The sequence below is a fragment of the Gadus chalcogrammus genome, chromosome 18, assembly GCF_026213295.1.
Source record: "Gadus chalcogrammus isolate NIFS_2021 chromosome 18, NIFS_Gcha_1.0, whole genome shotgun sequence".
Lineage (NCBI taxonomy): Eukaryota > Metazoa > Chordata > Actinopteri > Gadiformes > Gadidae > Gadus > Gadus chalcogrammus.
In genome coordinates, this window is record NC_079429.1 from 11,066,896 (window position 1) to 11,091,639 (window position 24,744).

General features: G+C 44.8%; 2 protein-coding genes across 10 annotated transcripts; both read left to right on the top strand.

The window, feature by feature from the left end:
- Positions 1-107: 107 nt before the first annotated feature.
- aco2 (aconitase 2, mitochondrial) lies at positions 108-10,992 on the top strand. Its single transcript, XM_056577201.1, has 17 exons — positions 108-202; positions 1,127-1,269; positions 1,480-1,738; positions 2,966-3,058; positions 3,156-3,314; positions 3,593-3,743; positions 4,368-4,472; positions 4,839-4,930; positions 5,223-5,328; positions 5,467-5,624; positions 6,014-6,087; positions 6,374-6,485; positions 6,703-6,981; positions 7,511-7,702; positions 8,375-8,507; positions 8,651-8,772; positions 9,141-10,992. The coding sequence occupies exons 1-17, from the start codon at positions 167-169 to the stop codon at positions 9,270-9,272; spliced, it is 2,346 nt and encodes a 781-aa protein (XP_056433176.1). The 5' UTR covers positions 108-166; the 3' UTR covers positions 9,273-10,992.
- Positions 10,993-12,940: 1,948 nt separating this feature from the next.
- LOC130371952 (uncharacterized) lies at positions 12,941-19,655 on the top strand. 9 transcript variants are annotated; one of them, XM_056577843.1, is made up of 11 exons: positions 12,941-13,133; positions 13,339-13,639; positions 14,839-14,939; positions 15,223-15,378; positions 15,693-15,832; positions 15,923-16,164; positions 16,245-16,397; positions 16,931-16,999; positions 17,095-17,232; positions 17,348-17,793; positions 18,127-19,655. In XM_056577843.1, exons 2-7 carry the CDS (start codon positions 13,410-13,412, stop codon positions 16,369-16,371), a joined length of 996 nt encoding a protein of 331 aa, XP_056433818.1. In that variant the 5' UTR covers positions 12,941-13,133; positions 13,339-13,409; the 3' UTR covers positions 16,372-16,397; positions 16,931-16,999; positions 17,095-17,232; positions 17,348-17,793; positions 18,127-19,655. The 9 variants fall into 9 exon arrangements, with proteins under 9 accessions (XP_056433818.1, XP_056433812.1, XP_056433809.1 ...); XM_056577837.1 differs by having other exon boundaries at positions 12,942-13,133; positions 15,920-16,164; positions 16,928-16,999; XM_056577834.1 differs by having other exon boundaries at positions 12,942-13,133; positions 15,920-16,164.
- The last annotated feature ends 5,089 nt before the right edge of the window (positions 19,656-24,744 follow it).

The following is a 24,744-nucleotide window of genomic DNA, read 5'->3' on the forward strand; positions in this document are numbered from 1 at the left end:
CGTAAGTTTAAAATATAATCCTTATTCAAAAGTTATTATTACGTTACTAAACGATTATTACTAAATACAAATAATAAGTATTTACTGTCCTTCAATGACATGCGCCCCGTACTCCAAACAAAACCTGACGTCACTATTGTTCGACACATCTTTGTCAGTGAACAAAATGGCAACGTACTGTCTGACTGTCGCCCGGCTCCAGGTAAGCCTTAAAAAATCCATAACAGTCTATATTTAAAGATGCATGAGAGTCGAATTAACCTTTAATATGGTTTTAGACATGGTAGTCGTTGGTAGGATAGTTTTATTCGATAACCGGGCAGTTTGAACTGTTGCTTGTCGCCCGGCCAGGTCATCGTGCCCCTCGCTCAGCCAGAAGTACACTGCGGGGGTCAACTTTATCATTTACGTTACTTCACATATAACGACCAGATTTCTAATTCCTAAACCTGTCACTGTGATGGACTATGTCCACAAATGGCAACGTAATATTTACTACAAATGGTACATATAGAAATATGATATTTGATAGCAAGGTTAACACAAGGTTAGTGCGTACATCTAGCAGGGCTGTCACTGACAGCCCGAGTCATTTGTCCAAGAATACATCTCCCAGGGTCATAACAAGTGTTTCTTAATCTTAGTCATTTTATTTTTATTGATATTTAGGAAAAATCGTTTGTCATGAGATCTGTCTTTAATCGCACAAGCTATTTTGACAATCAAGTGAAAAGCAGCAGGGGACTATAATCTAACATTAGGACGTTATGTAAGGTATTTAATGTATTTTCTAACGGATAAGGAAAATACCGTTATTTAAACCTCTGCTGTGGAGTTGTGAGGAACCGCTCCTTCTTTGTAATTGCCTCCCATTTTGAGGGACTGGCCACTGGAGATTCAGCTGTTCAGTTAAATGCCATTTCCCACAGCATTTCTCCCCAACCTCTTTCCTTTATTTCTACAATTTTCGTTGAACAATTTTATTTTTTAAAGTATTCTTTGGACAGTGTGTTTACCATTCTACCCTCTACCTTCCTCCATGTTTATTTACTCAACTTGATCTTCTCAAACCCCCCTCTGACCACAAAGTGACGTGTCTTTCTTTACTTTGTTTTGCCCTTTTCAGCTGGCCTTGGGCCAGGGGGCACGCCGCATGCATGTGTCTGCTGCATTTAGTGCCAAGGCCAAAGTGTCAATGAGCCGCTTCGAGACCACCTCCTACGTCAACTACGAGAAACTCCAATCAAACATTGACATTGTTCGCAAAAGGTCAATACCAGGCTGCAGTATATGCTTTTATATGCAGTATATTTTTTATCATGCCTTCTGGCAGACATCATTTCTTGATGTACATTACATTGATTGCACCTATTCAAGTTTGATTAGTTTGACTTGACACCCAAAGTGGAAAAAAACATCTTCACAATTCAGACTTGGCATATGGGCCTAAATATGGCTGTATCTTTTTTACATCTCCAGACTCAACCGACCCCTTACTCTGTCCGAGAAGATTGTGTATGGTCACCTGGATGACCCCCACAACCAGGACATCGACCGCGGGCGCACGTACCTGAGGCTGCGGCCTGACCGTGTGGCCATGCAGGACGCCACCGCCCAGATGGCCATGCTGCAGTTCATCAGCAGCGGGCTGCCCCGCGTGGCAGTGCCCTCCACCATCCACTGTGACCACCTGATCGAGGCCGCTACTGGAGGGCCCGAGGACCTCGCCAAGGCAAAGGTGAGCTCAGCCCACGATCCTGCCCTGCAGGCAGGTCGGCCACTTCCATCCTGATTCAAGGAAAGAAGCCTTAAAGGGGTAGTTCGGAATTTTGGACATAGGACCTGATTCCGAAGTGAGCATTGGTATTCTATATCACTGGAGACAGTTTTCAACACATTTCATTCAGTCCTTCTAGTTGCAGAGTTCGCTCGTGCTAGGCTAGCGCAAGTCAACGGGCAATGCTAGCCTGCTATTAAAAACAGTCGTACCCACTCCACAGTACACCCGAGGTAAATCAATTATAACGACAGACTATACATCTAAATGTCTGTTTATAGAATAATGTTAGAAATAAAACCAACCTTGCATTGCATTGCATTTTGAGGGAATTGCGGGGTCTCAGCAGCAGTGTTTATATTCCTGTACGTAGGCTACGGCAGCGGCGGACTGATACCTAGGTTACCTGCCGCTGTCATTGCTACAAACGCAGAGTACAGTGAACGAAGGAATTCTACAAGCGTATTAAATTAACAAGATATGGCCACGTTTGGAGGAGTTAGCGATGCATCTGCTTTTGAAGACGATTATGAGGAATTTGTTGTATCCAACGAACCGTACATGTACGAGCCGGTGTTTTGATGTCAAAGCCAGCAGCAACAAGCCACAGTTGAGTCCTTTCTGGATCTCGCACTGGAAATTGGTGGAAACTTTGTGGTGCGCATCTGTACCGTTTATTTCTACAATTTCTAAAAGCACACTGAACCATCATGTTGCCTAGTCGTTCAATTGCGCTTCTGTCCCACGCTTCTCTGTTTACGTTCTTCTGTCGTGATTCGGTTACAAACATAACCAGCGCATAGTAGAATTCCGCTTCTGCTGAGAAAGTAGTCCCTCGATGATTCATGCGATGCATGGTTAGTTTTATTTCTAACATTATTCTATCAACACAGACATTTAAATCTATAGTCTGGCGTTATAATTGATTTACCTCGGGTGTACTGTGGAGTGGGTAAGACTGTTTTTAATAGCAGGCTAGCATTGCCCGTTGACTTGCGCTAGCCTAGCACGAGCGAACTCTGCAACTAGAAGGACTGAATGAAATGTGTTAAACTGTCTCCAGTGATCTAGAATACCAATGCTCACTTCGGAATCAGGCCCTATGTCCAAAATTCCGAACTACCCCTTTAAGCCTCGTCCTACATGCTGTATGTTATACTGAGCTATCTCTTTTTTGCACATTCACAGGATGTTAACTTGGAAGTCTACAACTTTTTGGCCAGCGCCGGTGCCAAGTATGGAGTCGGCTTCTGGAAACCCGGTTCTGGAATCATCCATCAGGTAGGTCAGCTCTTGGGTCTCTTATAAAAATATATATATATATCAGCTTCACCACAGCGATTTAAATGGTGATAACCCCCGTCTGTCTTCTGTCCAGATCATCCTGGAGAACTACGCCTACCCGGGTGTATTGCTGATCGGGACCGACTCCCACACACCCAACGGTGGGGGCCTGGGGTCCATCTGCATCGGCGTGGGAGGGGCCGACGCCGTCGACGTCATGGCTGGGATCCCCTGGGAGCTCAAGTGTCCTAATGTACGTGGCAGCACTCCTCTGTTACCCTAAACCTTCTCTAACCCTAGCTGTCTTGACTAATTGGTCTGTTGTCCCTCTTCATTTAAACATAATCACAACAATTGTGGTTGTCTACATGAAGATGCTGCATTTAAGGTGTACAGTCAATCATGATGGCAAAGATGGTACATGAGAAAAAAGTAAATAAAAAGCCCTTCAATGTAAATCTATTTTTATGTAACTTGTTGAACTGCTCCTAAAAACGGTATCTAAGCGGTTCCTTCCTGGACTGATGACAGGTGATTGGCGTGAAGCTGACTGGCAGCCTGTCTGGCTGGACCTCACCCAAGGACGTCATCCTGAAGGTGGCCGGTATCCTGACGGTGAAGGGTGGTACTGGTGCCATCGTGGAGTACCACGGGCCCGGAGTGGACTCCATCTCCTGCACTGGTCAGTACCCACCAGGCGGCACACTTGGTTGATAACGATTTACATGTGGCTTGCCAAACGCCACGCTGGACCGGCTGTGTTTGTTTGCATGGGCAAACAGACACAGCCGGTCCAGCTTGGTGTTTGTCCAAAGACAAACACTCGCTCCTGTTTTTGGGCGATTAATTGGAGAGTAGTCGGCTGCAAATTAGAAAGCAATGAGAGGTTTAACCTGCATGACTCATGCGCTGTTGCTATAGCAATTTGGCTTGGATTACTAGGTTGATTTTTTTTTTTGTGTATCTGGGAGGGGAACCCACCTTCATTTAACCGCATCTCTGAGAACTGCCCTTTTTTAGATTGCATTTATTCGGTGCAGTTCTGTCTCTTTCCCACTATTGGCCTCTATGGAATTATTCTGCTACATGGGGCTGATGCTCAAAGTGGAAGTTCACGTCCTTACAGTTACCGTTTAAAGTCTTGTAAGGGGTTGGGGGGGGGTGTTGTTTTATTGAACGCTTAACTACATAATCATTTTGGCACACCCCCTGTTAGACTTTGTATTCAAATTAAATATATTCTCAAAATTTTGGGAGCCACTGGATTTTTCCCTGAAGGATGTTCTTAATGTTCATTGAACTGAAGGAATGGCCACCATTTGCAACATGGGAGCTGAGATTGGCGCCACCACCTCGGTGTTCCCCTATAATCACCGCATGAAGACCTACCTGGAGAAGACAGGCCGCGGAGGTAATCACATACTTTCTTCATTCATTCAGGTTTTACCAACTGGTCCCGTCACGTAAACAGACAAGTGTGTGTTTCTGTTTAGTCCTTATGTTTGGCTTCATGGGCCGAAATCAGGAGATTGGTGTACATTATCAGTTTATGCAATGAAGGTCAACTCTGAAAAAAGGTTAAGATGACATTGTGAAGCACATTTACCGGACTCAATGCAGAGTTTGACGACCTAATATGATGTTGATAGTAGGGGTGTAGTTGACTTGTATATAACAGGGGATTTGCCGATGTATGCATCAGGAATTGCCTAAATGGTGATTTCTGATCACCAGCTTCTCGATATTCAAACTGACTTGTAATGGTCCTCCTTCACAGACATCGCTGCACTGTCCGATGAGTTCTCACACCTGCTGGTCCCCGACGAGGGCTGTGTATACGACCAGGTCATTGAGCTCAACCTGGATGAGGTCAGTCCCATGCAGCCTTCTATAATGAACTTTTGAAACTAAAATGACCATTTAGCATCAATACAGTTACCATCTTTGAATCTCCCCTCAGCACTGTGGGAATATCTTACTTTAACATGTGTTTGGGGGTTTTAAGAACCCATATTATCTAATGTCTATTAATTATGGTCTGGATCTCTAAGGTTAAAAAAAACCTGTATGCACGAAAAAGTATTGAGTAGTATCTATTATCATGCTGTCATTCCGTAGAACCAGTATTAAGGCTGCATGTTGGTTCTGTTCTGTTGTACAGCTGAAGCCCCACATTAACGGGCCCTTCACTCCCGACCTGTGCCACCCAGTGTCTGAGATCGGCGCTGTTGCCAAGAAGAACGACTGGCCCCTGGAGGTTAAAGTCGGTAGGGGCCTCTTCATGATTGATGACCAAACCAGACCCTTTTCTATCCATAATAGTGATGTGGAGTCCTATGAAGGGACTCATTTGTACCTTTCTTCAGAATGTTTTTACACCTAGCGGTTTGTTGGGTCTTTTGTAGGGCTGATTGGCAGCTGCACCAACTCCAGCTATGAGGACATGGGCAGGGCCGCCTCCCTGGCCAAGCAGGCCCTGGACAAGGGCTTGAAGTGCAAGGCCCAGTTCACCGTCACCCCGGGCTCGGAGCAGATCCGGGCCACCATCGAGAGAGACGGATACGTGAGTACCAGCAGGCTTTACCCACCGATATTTATCGCATGAGAAAGTATAATTTTGCCCAAAACCTGTTCAATATTATCCAAAACCTGTAAAGACGGGTGCCCTTGTTGATTAATATGGAATAGCCTTTTGAATATTATTGTTAAGTAAGTGACTGTACAGGGAGATGGCTTTTATAGACAAAATGATTAACATTGAAATTTGGATGGGCTTTGAAAAAACAACTTTTAAAATGCATTGCATTATTATGTCTTAAATGTATGTTAAAAATGAAAGAATGGAAAGATAGCAACTCGATAGAGATCAGTCAATTTAAACAATGCTGTTCGTATGAGGGCGCTGACTCAAACCATTAAAAGTTGAATTATTTTTTTTTTCTCTTCCTGCAGTCCAAGATTCTGGAGGACGTGGGCGGAGTGGTCCTGGCCAATGCCTGTGGACCCTGCATAGGACAGTGGGACAGGTAGACATGAATACACTGTCCCTTTTTGAACCCATCAATGACAACCTCATGATCAACCTCAACACGACAAATCATGAGTTCAACCTTCAGTCAGTGTTGTCGTGGCTTAAAGGGACACATTTAGACACTTCTATTCAACACTTCTGACAGTGCTATGAGTGCGTACAACTCCTTACCTTGGTAGTATGGGTCATATACCAGTTGAACTAGATAGACGGCAAAAAGTAGGTCAGAATATACATGCTGTGTCCTTGCATGACCTGTGTGCGTTTGTCCTTCGGTGCAGGCGTGACGTGAAGAAGGGGGAGAAGAACACCATCGTGACATCCTTCAACAGGAACTTCACCGCCAGGAACGACGCCAACCCTGCCACGCACGCCTTCGTCACCTCCCCCGAGGCATGCATGCACACACACACACACACACACACACACACACACACACACACACACACACACACACACACACACACACACACACACACACACACACACACACACACACACACACACACACACACACACACACACACACACACACACACACACACTAGAATCAAGTTCTTACAAACCCCCTCTTGCTGATCCTCTCCTTCATCTCCCCCCTCCCATGCAGATCGTCGTCGCCATGGCCATCGCCGGCACGCTGGACTTCGACCCCGAGACGGACTACCTGACGTCCGCAAGCGGCGAGAAGTTCATGCTGGAGCCGCCCTGCGGCGACGAGCTGCCGGCCCGCGACTTCGACCCCGGCCAGGACACGTACCAGCAGCCACCTCCCGACGGCAGCAGCCTCAAGGTGGACGTCAACCCCCAGAGCAACAGGCTGCAGCTGCTGGAGCCCTTTGACCGGTGGAACGGAGGAGATCTGGAGGACCTGCAGGTCCTCATCAAGGTCAGTCCCGGGGCCTGGAAAAGCTCTTCTTACGGTCGAACGCACACGATTGCTCAGCCAATCACCAACCGGCAATTTTTCCTAATGAAGTGGCGTACCAGACGCTTTAAAGGGCTGATTATGGTTCCACGTTCACGCAATGGCCGCGCAGACGCTTTGACGCAGTCGTGAACCTTTATGGTTCTGCGTCAGGTTTTAGCAAGCCAACCAATCACAGCCCTTCCTGCTGCGAGTTACCATTTTTGGGAGGCGCACGTCAGGCCCTTGCGGTTGATGCAAGGAGGGTCCTGAAGGACGTCAGGGTCCGTAACCCCCTTGCGTTGCGTGAACCTTAAGCAGCCCTTAAGCCAAAGCGACTTGCATGTTAAGGAGCAGGTAGGGGTTAGCCATCAATGCTCAAATATGGCTATAGGTAGACTACACGCAATGGGAATGACCCCAGAACCTGCTCAGAAGTCAAACAACTACCCACTAGACTGTCCGTCTATTTGTGTGTTAGATGATGACGTTTGCCCTTTGACTCCTCCAGGTGAAGGGCAAGTGCACCACGGACCACATCAGCGCCGCCGGGCCCTGGCTCAAGTTCCGCGGTCACCTGGATAACATCTCCAACAACATGCTTATCGGCGCCGTCAACATCGACAACGACGGCATCAACAGCATCAAGAACCAGCTGACGGGCGAACTGGGCGGCGTGCCCGACGTGGCTCGTCACTACAAGGTGGGTGGCGGTGGAGAGGTCTGAGGAGAGGTTTTGATTGGACCGTGGGATGCAGCCCATACGATACACCCAGTAAAGGTGCAAGTTACAGGTCATACGATAGACCAAGAAGAGGGAAAGTTTTTTATTTTATAGAGACCAAACTGAGATTGGACTGCATTTGGTGTAATGAACTTTAACGTTGCAATATGTAAGATAAAGCCCTTTCCAGTTGGTAGGCGGGAGACTTTCTGGATTTAAATACAGTCTCTGTCCACTCTAACCTGAGTCAGTTTAGAGTAGCTTGACTGGCTGGGGGTCGTGAGACAAGGAGGGGTTTGGGAGTGAGAGGTACGGGCTGTCCAGTATTATTTATTTGTATAGTATATTATGTATAGATTTTATTGAGAACATTATTCAAATCCCTATTGATCAGCATTCACTACTGATAGTTCCAGGGAATTCTAAGCTAAGAGCTGGTTTAAAATAGTAGTTGTAGATAACATAATATGGACAAACTATACCATAGCAAGGTTCATTTGGTCGGTATGAGTTCATAACCACAGGGGGAGAGGGTCAAACCTGAACCGACGAAGAACAATGTGCAAAGCAGTGCACATTTACTACAAGCATTAAGACAAATGGGGACTGTTTTGACCAATACTGTCTGTGCGTGTGTGTGTGTGTGTGTAGGCCAACGGTCTGTCGTGGGTGGTGGTTGGAGATGACAACTACGGCGAGGGTTCCAGCAGGGAGCACGCTGCCCTTGAGCCAAGGCACCTGGGAGGACTTGCCATCATTGTCAAGAGCTTCGCCAGAATTCACGGTACGCACACCACCTCGTGCAACAGGGAGGGACTCCGGGTCCGGTGCATTACATTTTTTTTTAACCAATCAGCTCTTCTTTGAGAGGCGATATGACGTACGGTGAATTAACACTGCCCGTCCCCATCTCCTGCTGCTCCACAGAGACCAACCTGAAGAAGCAGGGTATGCTCCCACTGACCTTCAGCAGCCCCGACGACTATGACAAGATCCGCCCGGACAGCAAGATCTCCATCAAGGGACTGAAGGGCTTCACACCAGGAACGGTGAGTCTTTAATCGACAGTTCCCCCCTACCTCCACCACCATACTCATGATTGTGTATCTCAAAGCTATCATCTTGAATTCATTTTTTGACATTTAGGTCGTTTTTAAAAAAAAATAAAAAACATGTTGATGCATCAGTGATCTAAAACTAATGTCACACGTTATTTTGCATGTTGATTCATTTGAAAAGCTCATGGCTGCAGCATTAAATACTACATACACCACACATAATTGCGTACTTTCATTCCACCTGGTAGCCAAACATGGTTCTCTGAACCATCACTGTACCGAGCTCAGTCATGGAAATGACGATGGAAACGTTGTGGCCGAGTGAACGATGTTTGGGTTTGTGTCGCCCCCGCCTCCAGCCCCTGACAGCCGTTGTGAAGCACCGCGACGGCAGCACGGACAGCCTGGAGCTCAACCACACCTTCAACGAGACCCAGATCGAATGGTTCCAGGCCGGCTCCGCCCTCAACCGGATGAAGGCCATGCAGTAGAGAGACGGGAGAAGCACAGCAATGAATACGGAGGCGTTGGATTGGTGGGGGGGGCGGAGTGGGCGGGGCTTTGTGACGGTTAAGTGGAGTTTGAGGAGTGTTAGGGAGTTTTGTTCTCGGTTCCGTCGGCTGCACTTGGATGTGTGACTGTGAGAAGCGAGGGCTTGCGTTTTGGGTAAATACTGTACTTTCAGGTGGGGTTCCAAGTGCAAATGTTGGATGCTCTGGTCTCCTAGCAACTGGGCTGTGGTCTGAATGTATTGAGAGCACCTGCAGGGGTGGGACTTGGGGTTTGTCTGGTTCATGAATGTGGGAATACGTGTCTGATCTGAAGTGTTTGATTCATGGGCATGGTAATGATTTATTAACAGAAATAGTATAGAATCATAAAAGGAAATGCGGACGTAACAGAATTACCGCAATACGACAGTTTGTTTTTAATTCTAACTCTCTCAGCAGCCCGGGCCAGTTCAGTCCTCCACTCTTGCCCGTGACATTGGTTAATTTTGTTACTTTATAGTTGTAGACACGAATCAAAGTCAAACGCATGGCAGCACATTTTATGTTAAATTTGTTTTATAACATCACCTTACCTTTTTAAGGGAAACAAGAACCGGTACTCAAATCTTAGCGATGTGAAATGAAGGGGGAGGCCCAGAGTGGCCGTTCTCTGTAAGAGCACACACACACACACACACGCACACAAACATCTTTGACCTCCACAGTGACTGGGCCATCACTACCGTCCTGTGTGTTCATTAACTTTGGACAGGCTTGTCCGGGCAGCGTTGCGAAGATGACCTCGCCTATCATCCCCCTGCTTCAGTAAAACGTTGCAGGATATCCAATCTAAAATGAACATTTGAATCGTTCTCTTCCCCCTCCAAACGGTATCTGCCCAGTTGGTGTGTGTGTATCTATGTCTTTGGACGTTCCATCAGGTTGTCCGTTTTACATTACACACAGATGGTCTCGTCCATATACTGTGAATGCCAGTAAAATGATATTGTCTCCTCACTTTTGACACTGGTTTTACTTTAACACTCCCTGCTCTTTGTACCACCTCTTGGCCAAACCCCCTTCTCCCCCGTACAGCCTAACCTCCTCGCCAGGTCAAGCGTTTTCTGAAAGCCCGTTCTTATTTATTAACTCTCTAAAAAAAGAAGCATGTCTATCAGCGTTTTTAACATTTAAAAAAGAAAATGTCAACATTTATTCACGCGGTCTTGGGGTTGCACTTTGAGATTCAGTGCCGTTTCAACTTGTGTACATTCAGTGCCCTTGTTTTGGAGGGTTGTGTGTTTTTTTGTGTTGTCTATTTGTGTCCTCTGTGTAAAAGGAGAAGTACTTGTCCACGAAATCTCAAGTCAACCACAACATTGGTAATTTGGTGATGATAACAAATGTAAGCAATCCTGTGCAGCTGATTTGGCTGATACTCATCTTATACAACATCATTCACATGGTTCTACCAAACTTGATGTACTAGGGTGACTGACGAAACCTACACCAGTTAATCTTTGGATACTATAGCTATTCAGCTGCCTATATTTTCCCCTAACATTGTATTTAAAGTATCTGGTCCTCATGTATATTTGAACATCTACCGTACTTGCTCTTTTTATTTTTCTGTGCTACAGGAAATGTGTGCTGCTCAGTTGCCAATGGGTTGTAAAATAAATCATCACAAATCGTATTTACCTTGTGACTGACATGTGTAAAGGGTTTTCTGGAGGATACATTATGTACAAATCACATATATCTTCAGCTTTAAAATAGTAATTGTTCCAAAAACTGGATTGCAAAGATGAAGGCTGTTGAGGAATCGATAATATTGTATATTTCAACAAATAAGTAAAATTAGTCTGGTAGCCTACCCAATAATTTGACTGAATTACCACCGCTTCATCAACTGCTGTTGTTGAAATGCTCCTGTGTGTTTCAAGCTAATTAAGTTATGAGGCGGCCCGACTAGGTAATCTTTCCTCACCCAACTGTTAACATGACGATACAATACAGAAGATGGCCTACCTATACGTTTCTGATACATATTTGTGATTCATGCCCAAAATGTAATAAGACTTCTCCAATGTGGGCATTTCTGGAAAATTTTCCAGAAATTAACAAAACTACATCATCCTCTGTTGAATTGATCAAGAGTTAAACGAAGAGTCAGACGAAAACATGCCTACATCATCATCAATCATACTTCACACAAACATTCCGTATGATATTTGGTCTTCATTATTATTATTTTTACTCGTATATTATCGTTTTGTATTCCCTTATTCCTCAGAAGGAGAAACAAGCAGAGAGCAGTGTTTAGAGCTGAGGTGATCAGGGTTAGGGTTATCAGCAGCTTCAAACTGCAGGGCATGAGGATACCCCACTACATAATCCCCAAGTTCAGGGCCACGGTCGTATTAGGCGGCTGGGTGGAAAATGGCCGTTTGTTGCAGCCATAATAGTCTGCAACTTCAATGGAAAAAATATATAAAATAATAATAATGAATAATATAGGTCATCTGACAACTATATTGAGTCAAATGACAAATGGGCTACAAACTGACACAGTGATTATCATGATTTTCTCTTCAATATTTTTTTATGAAAATGATCAATAACATATTTTATCAGCACTATTTTGAAGTAGTATTAACGTTTGCGTTTCGTAATGATTATCCGTCTGGCCTTGGCTGAGCTGAAATTGATTTCCAGATATGGCTGCAGCTTTACATTGCGCAAAATACTTCTGCCAATCAAAGTGCCCTCTTGGATCTTGCCAAATCCGGGTAGAAGTAAGCCGAAAAAACATTCCACTGCGAGAAAAGCCTTCTATACAGATCTCTGTTCCACTTTTAACAGCGTTATTCAGTCTATTTCAGGTTTTGTTCATTGTCGAGGCCTGAGAGAAACAGAATGAGAATATTGGTGCAGTGAACAAGACGGATTATACTAACGATCATGAGCGATCGACAAGTCGTGTTTTTACACCAGTTCTTTCTTGTCCCGCTTCTCTCATCTTCTCTCTTCTAGATTTTTGTTTTCTGTCTTTTGTGGCATGTTATGTAGACAGTTATTATGCTAGGATGACAACATTGGCATAGTAAGCCATGAAATGAAACGAGACAAACATTAAAAAAATGCTTCTATGCCTTTGTAAAACGAAAGTTAAGAATTATCACTCAAACACATCTGGGATGCGAGATCGAAATGATGAGAAGACATTTGGCATGAGGATATCTAAGCGACATCCATGGCTGTGTCATGCCAGTGCGGACCTTCGACTCCATTGGCCAGTAGAATATGCATGTGTACGTTTTTCAAACGACATTTTCTCTAAATCTATAATGTAAAATCACATGGTTCCTTGTGTACAAGTAGTGGGTACAACAGTTAGTATGTTCATATCAGTCAGTGCCTGAACTTATGTGAAGTTCGGTCTATAGCCCACTTCAAAGTGCTGGCATAATGCAAATTGGCAAAGGCGAGAATATGCATGTGTACGTTTTTCAAATGACATTTTCTCTAAATCTATACAGTAAAATCGAATGGTTCCTTGTGTACAAGTAGTTAGCACACCGGTTGATATGGTCATATCAGTCAGTGCCTGAACTTATGCTCTAACCAATACGCAGGCCTTTGCCGTCTCTCGTCTCGAGCTTCTCGCTCACAACCAATCACGTTCTTCTGGAGGTCACTAGTTCTTAATTGATTTCAGCTGCGTCTCCCCCGCCTCTCCTCATAAAGCGCCCCCACCGAGACGGATGTTAATCGTTTATTTTGCGTTGGATTGCCTTGGCTGAACAATCCGGACATCGTGGCCACCGACGTGGACTCCCCGCCACCGGGACCCACGCAGTGAGTAACGTGGGGTACTTCCTTCATGAGCACTGCACATGTTACACTCTCCCCATCTCCTCCTGTCGTCTGTTCTCGCCCCTCTATTGTACATGTTTTATCGCTGGAGGTTAATGTGGATTTGCTGATGGAAGTGGTAGTTTGTGTTGAGTGGTTTATCTATGGGATCGACTGACTAACTAACTAACGCTGCGGACCGCTACAGCACCGACCACCACACTGGGAAGTGTCCTCTGCTCACTGTGGAAGCAGCATGGAAGAACTGCAGCAACTCTGATGGAAACGAGGACCTCCACGCTGTTGAACACAAACTGTTCTAGGCCTACTACAAACCGAGGCGGTCCCACTCGGTTAAAGATCTCGTGGTCAATGCGGCAGACCGCTGGACCTGGACGTCACCTTCTGCAGATCCTTCACTGCCCTCAGGAATCCACGGATAACTTGAAACATGTCCGACTCCACATGTCCGAAAAATCCAGGATGGAAACTTGTGGAAGGAAGAAGAGGTCTGTTTTTGCTCAACCCATAACCCCACTGAGCCCTTCTGTGGAAACCTGTCTGACTGACCCTACTGACTGGGGGCCTATTGATGTGTGTTTGGTTGGTCTGGTAGAAGGTTTGCTGCTTGTGATCTGCAAGGTGGTCCTGGGTTAGATGCGGTGTCTGACTTGCACACCACTCTCCCAATTCTATTCTTCTCTTTACTACTTTTCTACGTTCAATACACTTGCTGCTGCTGCTGCTGACCGCTGGTGGTGCAATGTGGTTTTTATTCGCGTATGTTCTGTGGACTTTGCATTTGTATTTTAATTAACATGTTTACTGCCTGTTAGACCTCGGATTGGCAAACTTAAACTCCTTCACTGGCAAAATGTAGATGCAAATTAAATGCCAAAATTAACATTTCAATATTCGTTTTGCGTATTTCGCCAATAGCTTTGGAACTAGACGGACCTCGTATATAATTTGCTCTTCAAAGATGCGGTCAGGCGCCCCTCCGTTTTTTATTGTTTCTGCCCGGTACGAAATAGACCGACCAATAGCAACCCTTTAGGCTATCTAATGTGAGGTTGGATATACGCAACATGTAGAGGTGTTTCAACAACAAAGATGGAAGTTGGTGAACTAAAGACTGTATATGATCCCTAAAAGAACGAACGACTACTACTCTTAAAGATTTTGAGGAATATGTATTTCTGCATCACCCGTTCCAATGCTATGATTAGTCGAGGCCTATCCAATAGCATAGCATCGACCCATTTTAGATCGCGCCCTTTAGACACGCCCCTTGGAAATTGAACAACGCACTTCAACGCGGAGGATCCAGAAGGATTTCACAACGAGTCCATTGGAAGATATCGAGGAACATGAACATCACCAATTAAGGAGAGTAACGTTTCCACTTGCTATAGGAATTTAGTGAAGCACTAAATAGTTAATAATAATGATAAAATGTGGTCACCATTTATTGACTTTTTGGGTAAGACTTGCTTTACTAATATAACCGCGTTAAAACCATATTCATTTGCTTTTCTTGTGTGGTTTCCCACTATTCATTAAATGTTTTATAGAAGTAAAAAAGTAATCAATAGAACTATACACATTTGTACAACAATTAATCATTATACAGGATTTGAACATTTTCTATTCCAACTCATGCTTCATAATATTTCCGAATGATTTATGAAGAGTTGTTTTTGTTCAGGAGCGGATTGTACTCCCAGAGGCTTCAACAGAGCGGGTCTGGAGTTGGGAGCTGCAGGTGGATGTTGGCCAGGAGCCGTTCAGTCCTACAGGAACAGACGGGTGAGCCGTGGAACTGCACATCCTATAAACTCCTCCTTGGCGTGGTCAAACGGTTCAGAATAAAACTGGAATTCAGTCATTGGTTGTGCTTGGCTTGTTAGCCAAGCGTTCTCAGCCACTAGGACTAGTGTCCTTATGAAGATTAGATGTGCGGCTGGGTTTGGGAGTTTATAGGAAATTATACTTCTCAAGAACGCACAGAATGGGAGAAGATAAGCTATTGACATCTGAGTGAGCGAGGAGAAAAATCTCCAGTGTTTAAATAGATTTTGTCTTGTTTCAGTAGAGGTGATGGAGGCGGTCGTCTGGAGGTGCTCGTCTGGAGGTCCGTGGCGGTCGTCTGGAGGTGCTCGCCGTGAGGTCCATGGCGGTCGTCTGGAGGCGCTCGCTGCAGGTGGAGGGAAGGCCGGGAGCCGTGCAGCCCAACGAATGCAGAACGGTGAGACACGGAACTGCAGAGCTGCACATTTTTTCTAGGCTTGTGAATTGTTTAGAATTAAAACTTTGACACGCAGCCACAGCAACTCTGAGGTGTTCTGAAAAATGTCAAATGCATTCTCAGCCACTAGGACCAGCTCCAGGATGTAGGCTAGGTGTGTGTGGCTGGCGGTTGGGTTAATAATACCTCACTCAAGACTGCACAGTAGGGCATCAGTGAGCTCTGTGGGAGCTAAAGCAGAGGAGTTGATTATCTGCATCATGTACGGGGAGAAGTGTGCAGTGTGCAAATGGAACGCGTCATTCGCCTTTCAGAAGGACTGAGGCGGAGGGCCTGGAGGCGGAGGCCAGCCTGGAGGCAGAGGCCAGCCTTGAGGCGGCGGTGGCCTGGAGGTCCTGGAGGCGTCCAACCTGGAAGGGGCGGCATGGAGGGCCAGGTGGCGGTTCCTCATCCAGTAAAGTTAAACTCATCTTCAGTGCATCCATGATGAAAGGGGAGAAATGTTCCATTGTGCAACTGGAACTTGTGTCTCACATTTCAGAAGGGCCTGGAGGCGGCCAACCTGGAAGGCCTGGAGACGGCCGAGGTCCTGGAGGCGGCGGTTGGGTCCAACCTGGAGGGCCTGGAGGCGGTGGTTGGGACCAACCTGGAGGCGGTGGTTGGGACCAACCTGGAGGTCCCGGCGGTGGCGTCCACCTGGCGGCGGTCAGCCTGGAGGGCCCGGCTGCGGTCAGCCTGGAGGGCCCGGCGGCGGTCAGCCTGGAGGGCCCGGCGGCTCCTCATCCAGTAAAGCTATACTCTTCTCCAGTGCATCATGAACGGGGAGGAATGTCCGGGGTGCAAATAGAACGTGTGTCACATTTCAGAAGAAATGAGGCGACGTTGCGGAGGTCCAGGCGGTTGGCCCGGTGGAGGTCCTGGAGGAGACGGTCCCGGCGGTGGAGGACGGCTGGGGGATCCGGCGGTGGAGGTCCGAAGGCGGCTTGTGATTAGACCAAACAGCTCCTCATCCGTTGAAGGTCAGCTCTTCCTCCAGGTCAATCTGATCAACGAGAAAATCAAAGAGCGCAGCCATGAACTGGTGGTATCGCCATTTGGGGACTAAACTCTAATGTTTAACTCCAGTGTTTCCCCCAGCACTGTATGGTTATGGCCGTCTTAACACTAGGGCCCCGCCTTGACTACTAATGTAGAAAAATTATCTATAAAAAATAATTATGCAATAACAAAGTGCAAAACTCGTAGGGAAAGAAAACATACTTTCCTTAAGTACAAAAAATATAGGTAAATAATTTGTCGGTAATACTGTATACTGTTCAAAACAATAGTCGTGCCATAAAGCATTTTGAATGCAATTGAAAAGGCAGTTGTATGTATTATTGCGAACTGAAACCCTCCCCGAAGACCCCCCCCCCCCCCACCTTGACTAAGACATGGTCTGGGGGAAACACTGAACCGGGTTGTATCACTTAGTAGTGAGTACACTAGGTTAGTGAGTACACTAGGGTAGCTGGGTCATCTCCAAATGGTAACTGAGTGTTTGCTCCAGCAGGATTGAAGGAGTCACTGGGGATGAAGATCACTGCTCAGGGGCTGACGACCACTCATCTTTCCGGAGAAGGTACATAAATCTACAGCTGGTGTGATTAAAGTTCTGCAGTTCAGATCCGCTGATAAATGGTCCCATACCGTATCCACTGCGTCCTCATGGTGCAGGCGGTCAAACCTCCACCTCTTTGAAGAGACCAAGCAGCTTGATGACTGACTGGTTCTTTATACTCAAGACCTCGTCCCGGAGCACAGGACGGACCTAAGGCATTCGGCGCAGCCGACTAGAGACTCCATGTGGAACCGGTAAGATACTGGATTGACCATCTTGAAGACGTTTTCATTTATTCAACAAGGTTAGTTTTGTTTGGCGGGTATGTTGCTTTGATACTAGGGGCTTCTTCTGTAACAAACTTTTTAGAGAATAAGATCTGACTTCAGCCAATCAGCGGGATGTCCTTGAACAAGAGCCATTGGCTGAAGGTGCTCAAACGCATTCTTTTGACTCGCTCCTCTACTATTGCTGTAATCAAGCTGGATGGCTATTTTGCTCCTTCTACTGACAAAATCAAGTCTGCCACCTGGTTGCTGATGAGGGCATAGCAACTCGGGGTACATTGGAAACATGATAAGAAGAGCCTGTTTTTGATGGTTGGATCGTACACCTAAATGTTTTTACATGAAAATATCGCCGAACCCAATGTTGGACAATGCTTGTTTTCATCCTTTCTTTAGCTTTGATTTATCCTTACCTTTTCTTGTGACCCATTCCCCTTGGGTTCAATTAAGTTGACCTCTCCTTCAGGCGACTTAAAGGGAGACCAGATGTGCGGCAGCTGGGTGTCATGGTGCAGAGACCCAACGCTGGTAAATATTTACTTCCTCCTTGAACAGGCCTAACGTGTCAAACGGCAATTATATAATCCCTCCTGATCTTTATAAAGGTCTGAAGAAAAGTCTTTTCTGTGAACATCTCCACTGACTAGTGTGCTCTTAATTAAATTAAAGTTAATTAAATGCAGTAACTAAACCTGGTTCTCCAGCACTAGGACTGTTGCGGTAAATAAATGCTTGTTTTTTCGCTAATTTAAGTCTATGAAATCAAATGCTGATTGAGACCAGATGGCGCTGTTCCTACATTTATAGACATTTGATTGCCCTTGACACTGATTCTACTTTTTGCATCAATTTACTTCACAGTACTGAACTACACCAGTGTGTCCTACTCCCATAAACCCTGAGGATCCCTGGATGGCTACACTAGCACATTAATCCACACCCAACATCAACACACAGTGCACACTCTATAGAGCTCGTAAGTCCGCCCCTTGCGGCGGGACCTCGTGAGATCGTATGATATGACTGGGTTTCAATGGAGAGAAAGTAATTATTTTCTCCATTTTATGTCGCACCACATTTTGGGGGAAGAATGTTTGAATCGATCTTTGTCATTTATTTCCGTACTCCATATCTGTAATCCCAGCTGTTGTATTTTAACACGGTAGCTGGGAACCCTCTTTATAGGGAGCGACTAGAGGGACGAGGCTGGAAGCAAACCTGAGCCTGGATCTTAACCTTCTTTCTAAACCTAATGCCGCAATTTAACCGCAAATAAAGTGAAGCCTAAAGTAACTTGACTCTCTTACCTAAACTTGCTTGCCTAAACTCGCTTGTCTAAACTGGCTTGCATAAAACCTAAACTCGCTTGCATAAAACCTGAACTTGCTTGGCTAAACTCGCGTCGCTTGCCTAATACCTGAACTCGCTTGCCTAAACTCGCTTGCCTAAACTCGCTTGCCTAAACTCGCTTGCCTAAACTCGCTTGCCTAAAACCTAAACTTGCTTAGCTTGACTCGCTTGCCTGTACTCGCTTGGCTAAACTCGCTTGCATAAAACCTAAACTCGCTTGCATAAAAGCTTAACTCGCTTGGCTTGACTCGCTTGCCTGTACTCGCTTGGCTAAACTCGCTTGACTAATACCTGAAGTCGCTTGCCTAAAACCTAAACTTGCTTGTCCAAACACGTTACACAAAGTTAACCATCCATAATCTTTAACCCAAACCAGACTTGTCCCTGGGTCGCTCCACTTTAATTTAGAAGTTTCTTCTTTTACCTCATCTGCGTTTTGAGTTTCATTCTTTGAGGGCTTGAAGTGCTTTGGAGGATATTTGAACCTTTGTTTGCCGCATCAATAAACATGCTTTATCTTTACCCATTTTGTTTTGGATTGCATTTCTATGTGTAATCCGGCCAAATGTTCAGTGTCCTTACATGTAATGTCTATGGTCGACGATAATCTGACCTCTTCATGAAGCAGAATGTGTGTGACTGTTGTCCCGTGAGCTCCAGGCTCTCTGTGGGCCTGTCGACGTCTATTTAGCAAAAGGTTGGAGAGTGAAATTCATTTTTGTGCCATTTTCATGTGTTCCTGAGTATTTCAGACCTGTGGTGTTTCACATGAGACCTTAATGGGAACTTTTCTTTTTCTGCCTGCATACGTAATGCCTACATTAGTAGGGTGATCACTGTTGATCCCAATATTGATCATTAACCACCTCATTCTTTGGGATTACAAATCATGTAATTTATGAGCATATTTGCAAATGCCTCCAAATATCAGATTGTGTAAAAACGAATGAAATGTAACCTGCTTGATTTACAGAAAATAAAACATCCAAATATTATAAACCTGTTTTGTGTTGCTCTCTTACAATGTGGAAATGAGCAGATAGATATGTTTAGCGCTGATTTGCTGCCTCCTTTTGGTGTGGTGCTGGGATTTGTTTAATATACCATTATCATTTCCAGGATAAGTTAATAACCTAGTATAGCCTACCCGGAGAAGAAGGGATATGATGGCCAGGACAGGCTGTTTCGGTGTAAGTGAAATCCGCGAGCTGCTTATCATGCGAGAGAAGGTTATGTAGTCACATTAAAAAATACCTTGAAAGATGGTAGGCATACGAGAGACGCAGAGGAACTTTCCTTATGAGGCTTTTGTCGGGATAAAAAACGGGTGCTCAGCAAAATGGACAATAAGTTGACGTTTTTGCACTTGTAAATAGTTAATTCCGTTTGTAGCCTTTACTCAGACGTGAGCTCATTCTTGCATGCGGGTGTCCGGCTTGGCAGTGTAAAAAGGCCTATACATCATCCTGCCCAACAATATGGGCAGGATCTAGACCAAGCTCTCCTAATCGGGTCAGCAATAGCCGGGTTTCAATGCCCAGAATCTGAGTTTGAATGCTACTGAATTAATGGAATGTTGCATTTTTTGTTTTACATCATAGATTCTAAATTGCGCACCAATCAATGAAACCTTATGCGGAATCAGATAGTCGGCTCTTTGCTGCACATTAAGATAAATGTTGTCACAGAAGCTATTTTTGTAATTATTTCAGGGGGGAAAATGCCTTGAAAAAATGTAGTAGTGCGTTCAGGATAAGGACTAATGTAGCATATGTCAGCCTAGGCCTAATCAATTGTGTTTTAATATCTTTAGCATTCATATTATTGCAGTCTAATCTTTTCGTAGGCTATTCTGTTGATGGCCTTGATGGGGAGATATTTTAATGCTTTTTAACCCCATTTTCCTGCATCATTCCTGCGTCGCCCCCTCCTACGGAGCCCATTTCAGCACCGTGTCAGTAGACAGTTACAATCCTACGAACGTCGTGAGTGCAGTGAACGCGCGTTCGAAGCGCTCCAAAGAAATTTACGATGGCTTGCAAGATCCATCGTGAGACTGATCGTACGAGCATCGTTATCGGGAAACGGAGCCCTGATGCCCATGATCCTCTGTTTGTGCTTACATTGATATAGATTTTGGCTCTTATTATGAATATTCATGACATGCAAACATCTCGCCTCTGCTAGGCTAATAGCACTGTCTTTAACACACGCACGCACAAACACAGGACAGGAACACACACACACGGCCACGGTGGAGAGGTCATCTCTCTTATGACGTCACAATGAGCTGCATGACGTTGGAATTTTTTTCTAAGAATCTTTAACGTTTTTTAACGTTGTCTACTGTTGCACACATATTGAAAAACGCTTCTGAACAAAAGACATCGCTCGACGATTTCCGTCTGATTATTAATAAGCTTATTCTGTCTGTGTTGTTTCTGCAAGGAACGAACGGAAAACAAAGGTATGTTACCGTCACTTAACGAAAAAAATTAAATGATTTACTAGGGAACGGGCTGTTAAATAGGATTCATACATACATTTTCAAACGGTTGCTTCCCGATAGAAATATTGCATTTCCCATTCAGATAATAAAGATTAATAAAGATCATACACATTCACTGACTGAAGATTATTCAAGGAAAAAGTACATTTCTCGCTAGAAATGTCATTAGAAACACGTTTAATGGTGAATCTGTCCTAAAATATTGCATTTCCCATTCAGTTAATGCTGGGATTTGCGTATCATATGCACGCGAAATGGACGCATCCGCCCTCCACAGTAGTTAATGCTGGGTTTTGGGTATCATATGCACGCGAAATGGTCATTTGGCGAATGTACTGCACGCATTTTGAAAGTGTCAAACCGTGCGATCTGTACGCATATTGGTGAGACTGGGTTGCAGCAGCAGGAGGCTGATTGGGTTATCCTACCTAGCATTTCTGGCCCTTCACATGTTCTTCGATTTCCTTAAAAAATCGACAGTCAAATCCATAAGCTTGAGTCAGAAGAATGTTTTCAAGTATGGGGTAATTTTTGATGCCTACATAGGCACCTTTCAAAGTTTTGGGGGCTCCTCAACAGAAACAGATGAGATCATAAGTAATTCACATTAGTGATGGACATATATAGAGATCTGGTTACTTTAAGAGATACGGCTGGCCTAAACAAACATTGAGGAGCCTGGATCCTCAGGTTATGGAATCACAATCACATCACATTGACCGCAACATAGCCCTGCTCACCTTCGACATATTGATTTTGAGTCACTGGGTCACATGACTGAAATTTTTATGGAATGAAGGGCAAACATTATATTCATATAAAATAGAAAAAGCATAAAATACAGTACATTTTGGTATGTTCTATTTTTTTTTATGATGTAGTAGGAACCTAATAATATAACATTACAATTAGCAAACAAAATAGGTGTACGCTACATAGGCAAACTGATTTAGTAATTTTTTTTTCACTAATATTAGCAAATTACAATGGTTTTACGTCATTCAAACAGTTATTTATTGATGATCCCTAACTGAACCCCCCCGTGGTTTACAGCCAGCGCTCTGAGGTGAGCTACCCGTCTTCTGCGGCCAACAGTGGGTGACACTGGGTGAGAAGAAGCAGCTGAATCCGGAGTGAAAGTCTGTACAATATCCGTCGATAATGTCCTACTTGAAACTTACTTCCCTGCAGTCCCTCCCTCTTAGTATTTGGTGTGATGCTTCCGTCCAGCAGCTTATGTGAGGCGATCCTCCACGCCCCTTCTCAACCGAGAGTTATTTACTATACGAGTCCGCTTTTCCTTGATTTCAGAGGGCCTATGCTTGCCTTTTGAACAACATCACCATCAAACCAAGAAACACTGAGCTCTGTACAAGAACGCCTCCGACATTCATACGGTAAGAGAACGATCAATAACATCTTATTTTATGGACATTGTTCCACTTGTTTAATATTCATGTATTTCTAATCATACGGCTGGCATCGATCCATCAAAGTAGGACAAAAGCGTGAGGATGCGATCGTCTGAAAACAAAGTGCTTATTATTGGTCCGCCAGATCAGGCTTGCAGCCCTTTGATTCTTGGCGATGCGTTGACGTGAGCATCCATTCTTCTCCTCCATGCGAATGTTCTGGAATCAAGATGCCAGAGGGTGCTGCCCTGATAATTCTGGTTAATTATTTAGGCTGTAACCTACTTGCTGGGGTGATTGTATGCTTTTAATAGGCTCGATTTTAATGTTACATTTAAAGTTTGAACGGATTTAAATTATTTTTTATTTCCGATACTACCCGCGGTGTGTGTGTGTGTGTGTGTGTGTGTGTGTGTGTGTGTGTGTGTGTGTGTGTGTGTGTGTGTGTGTGTGTGTGTGTGTGTGTGTGTGTGTGTGTGTGTGTGTGTGTGTGTGTGTGTGTGTGTGTGTGTGTGTGTGTGTGTGTGTGCGCGCGTGCGCGCGCTTGTTGGTGTGTATTACGTGTGTCCCATGCTGATGCGATGGTGTACAGACAGATCGGCGTCCTTTCTGTTCTTTAGGGGGTTCACAGACTTTGTTAACATGTCCTTGTGAGCTTCTGGCCAACAATATATAATGTAGAACTATCCCATCTCATACAATCCAACATAATTACCATTTGACAGACTATGCCAAGTGTTGTATTCTACTGTATTCCCCCTGTGAGTTTGGTTGGCTCTCTTGCTAGTCCCTGCTTATTAATATTCTCCCCACCTGCTATGAGTGTGTGGCACAAAAGCCTTGCTCCACACAGGGGGGGAGGGGGGGAAGAGAGGAGAGAGAGAGAGAGAGAGAGAGAGAGAGAGAGAGAGAGAGAGAGAGATCCTGGGAGATCCTGGGAATGTGTTTTTTGCATCATACTGCACTGTCACTGATCGTCAAGACAACATCATTCTAGACCTTTGGACTCATCATTATGCTAAGAGGACTTGGTCATAGTAAGCCATGAAACGCAACCAGCCATTAGTGTGCTGCACAACACCTATGGAGAGGGTGCTGTTAAATGACCTCTGTGTGTTTAACTGTAAGATAGCAATCTTACTCTATAATAAACGTCAGTATAGACTAAAAGTGTCACGCCAGTCTTATTTCTGTGTGACGTTAAGCTAGGCCTCTAGATGCCTTCCCTGAGTTCCTTGTTTGAGTAATTAGTTCATTAGTAGGCTACATGATGTTCACCTGTTGTGCCTTTCCCTTAAGTCGTTGCCCTTTGTCTGATGTGTGTGTCACATTCAACCAGCCTACATCCAAGTTTTCATATTTAAATTGGGTGCCCTTTTTGCTTGATCGGCCTGTTGTTGTCTCTTCCTGTTATTTGTCTTGAATCTCCTGTAAATAGAATAAATCACCTGTTTGTGTTTTATCTGGAAAACCTGCTTCGGTCTTCATTTGGGTCTGAATTGTTTCCCTACTCTGCACTCTGTCTGCTGAAAACCTGCTTGCAGTACTTTGAGTCTTCTTATTGATTGCAGGGTTAGGTCGTTCTCGGCCTGGCCTGTCAGTTGCTTTGGATAAAATCCTCCGCCTTAGTGTGTGATTATGTTTTAAGTGTTCATAATCCATTAAAGTAACAATACAAGTTGGCAAAAGTCAAATGTCAACATAAACCAGAACAACAAATCTAGCTCTGTCTACAGAGAGAAACTGTCTCAACATGACGTTGCCACCCATCAGCCCACCCGGCCCATAAATATATTTTTTCCACCGCAGCTCTCTCAGTCCCCATTATATAGTCAGTGGACCTGGTGACTGGCGTCTGGCTATGCCCTGCTATACTATATTTAGATCGGTGCTGGCATGGCATAGGCAGAGTGCATGTGAAGGAGCTCCTGGGATGAAATGCAGTCCATCAATCTTTAACATGGTGTGGCTGCAGGTGGGGTCCGTGGTGGCTCTGAGGAGGCACCAGGTCTGTGGAAGTCAGAGGCCAGCAGCACATATGTATTAAAAAAAAAAAAAAAGCTTAAGCAGTTCATGTTTAGTTGTTGTTATAAAATATATATCATATTTTGGTTCTTTACGTTGACAAAAAGCTATTTACATCTATCAATTTTGCTTTGGCCAAGGTATGTTTACATTGTGCTTCTTTGAAAATAGTTCAACTGGTTT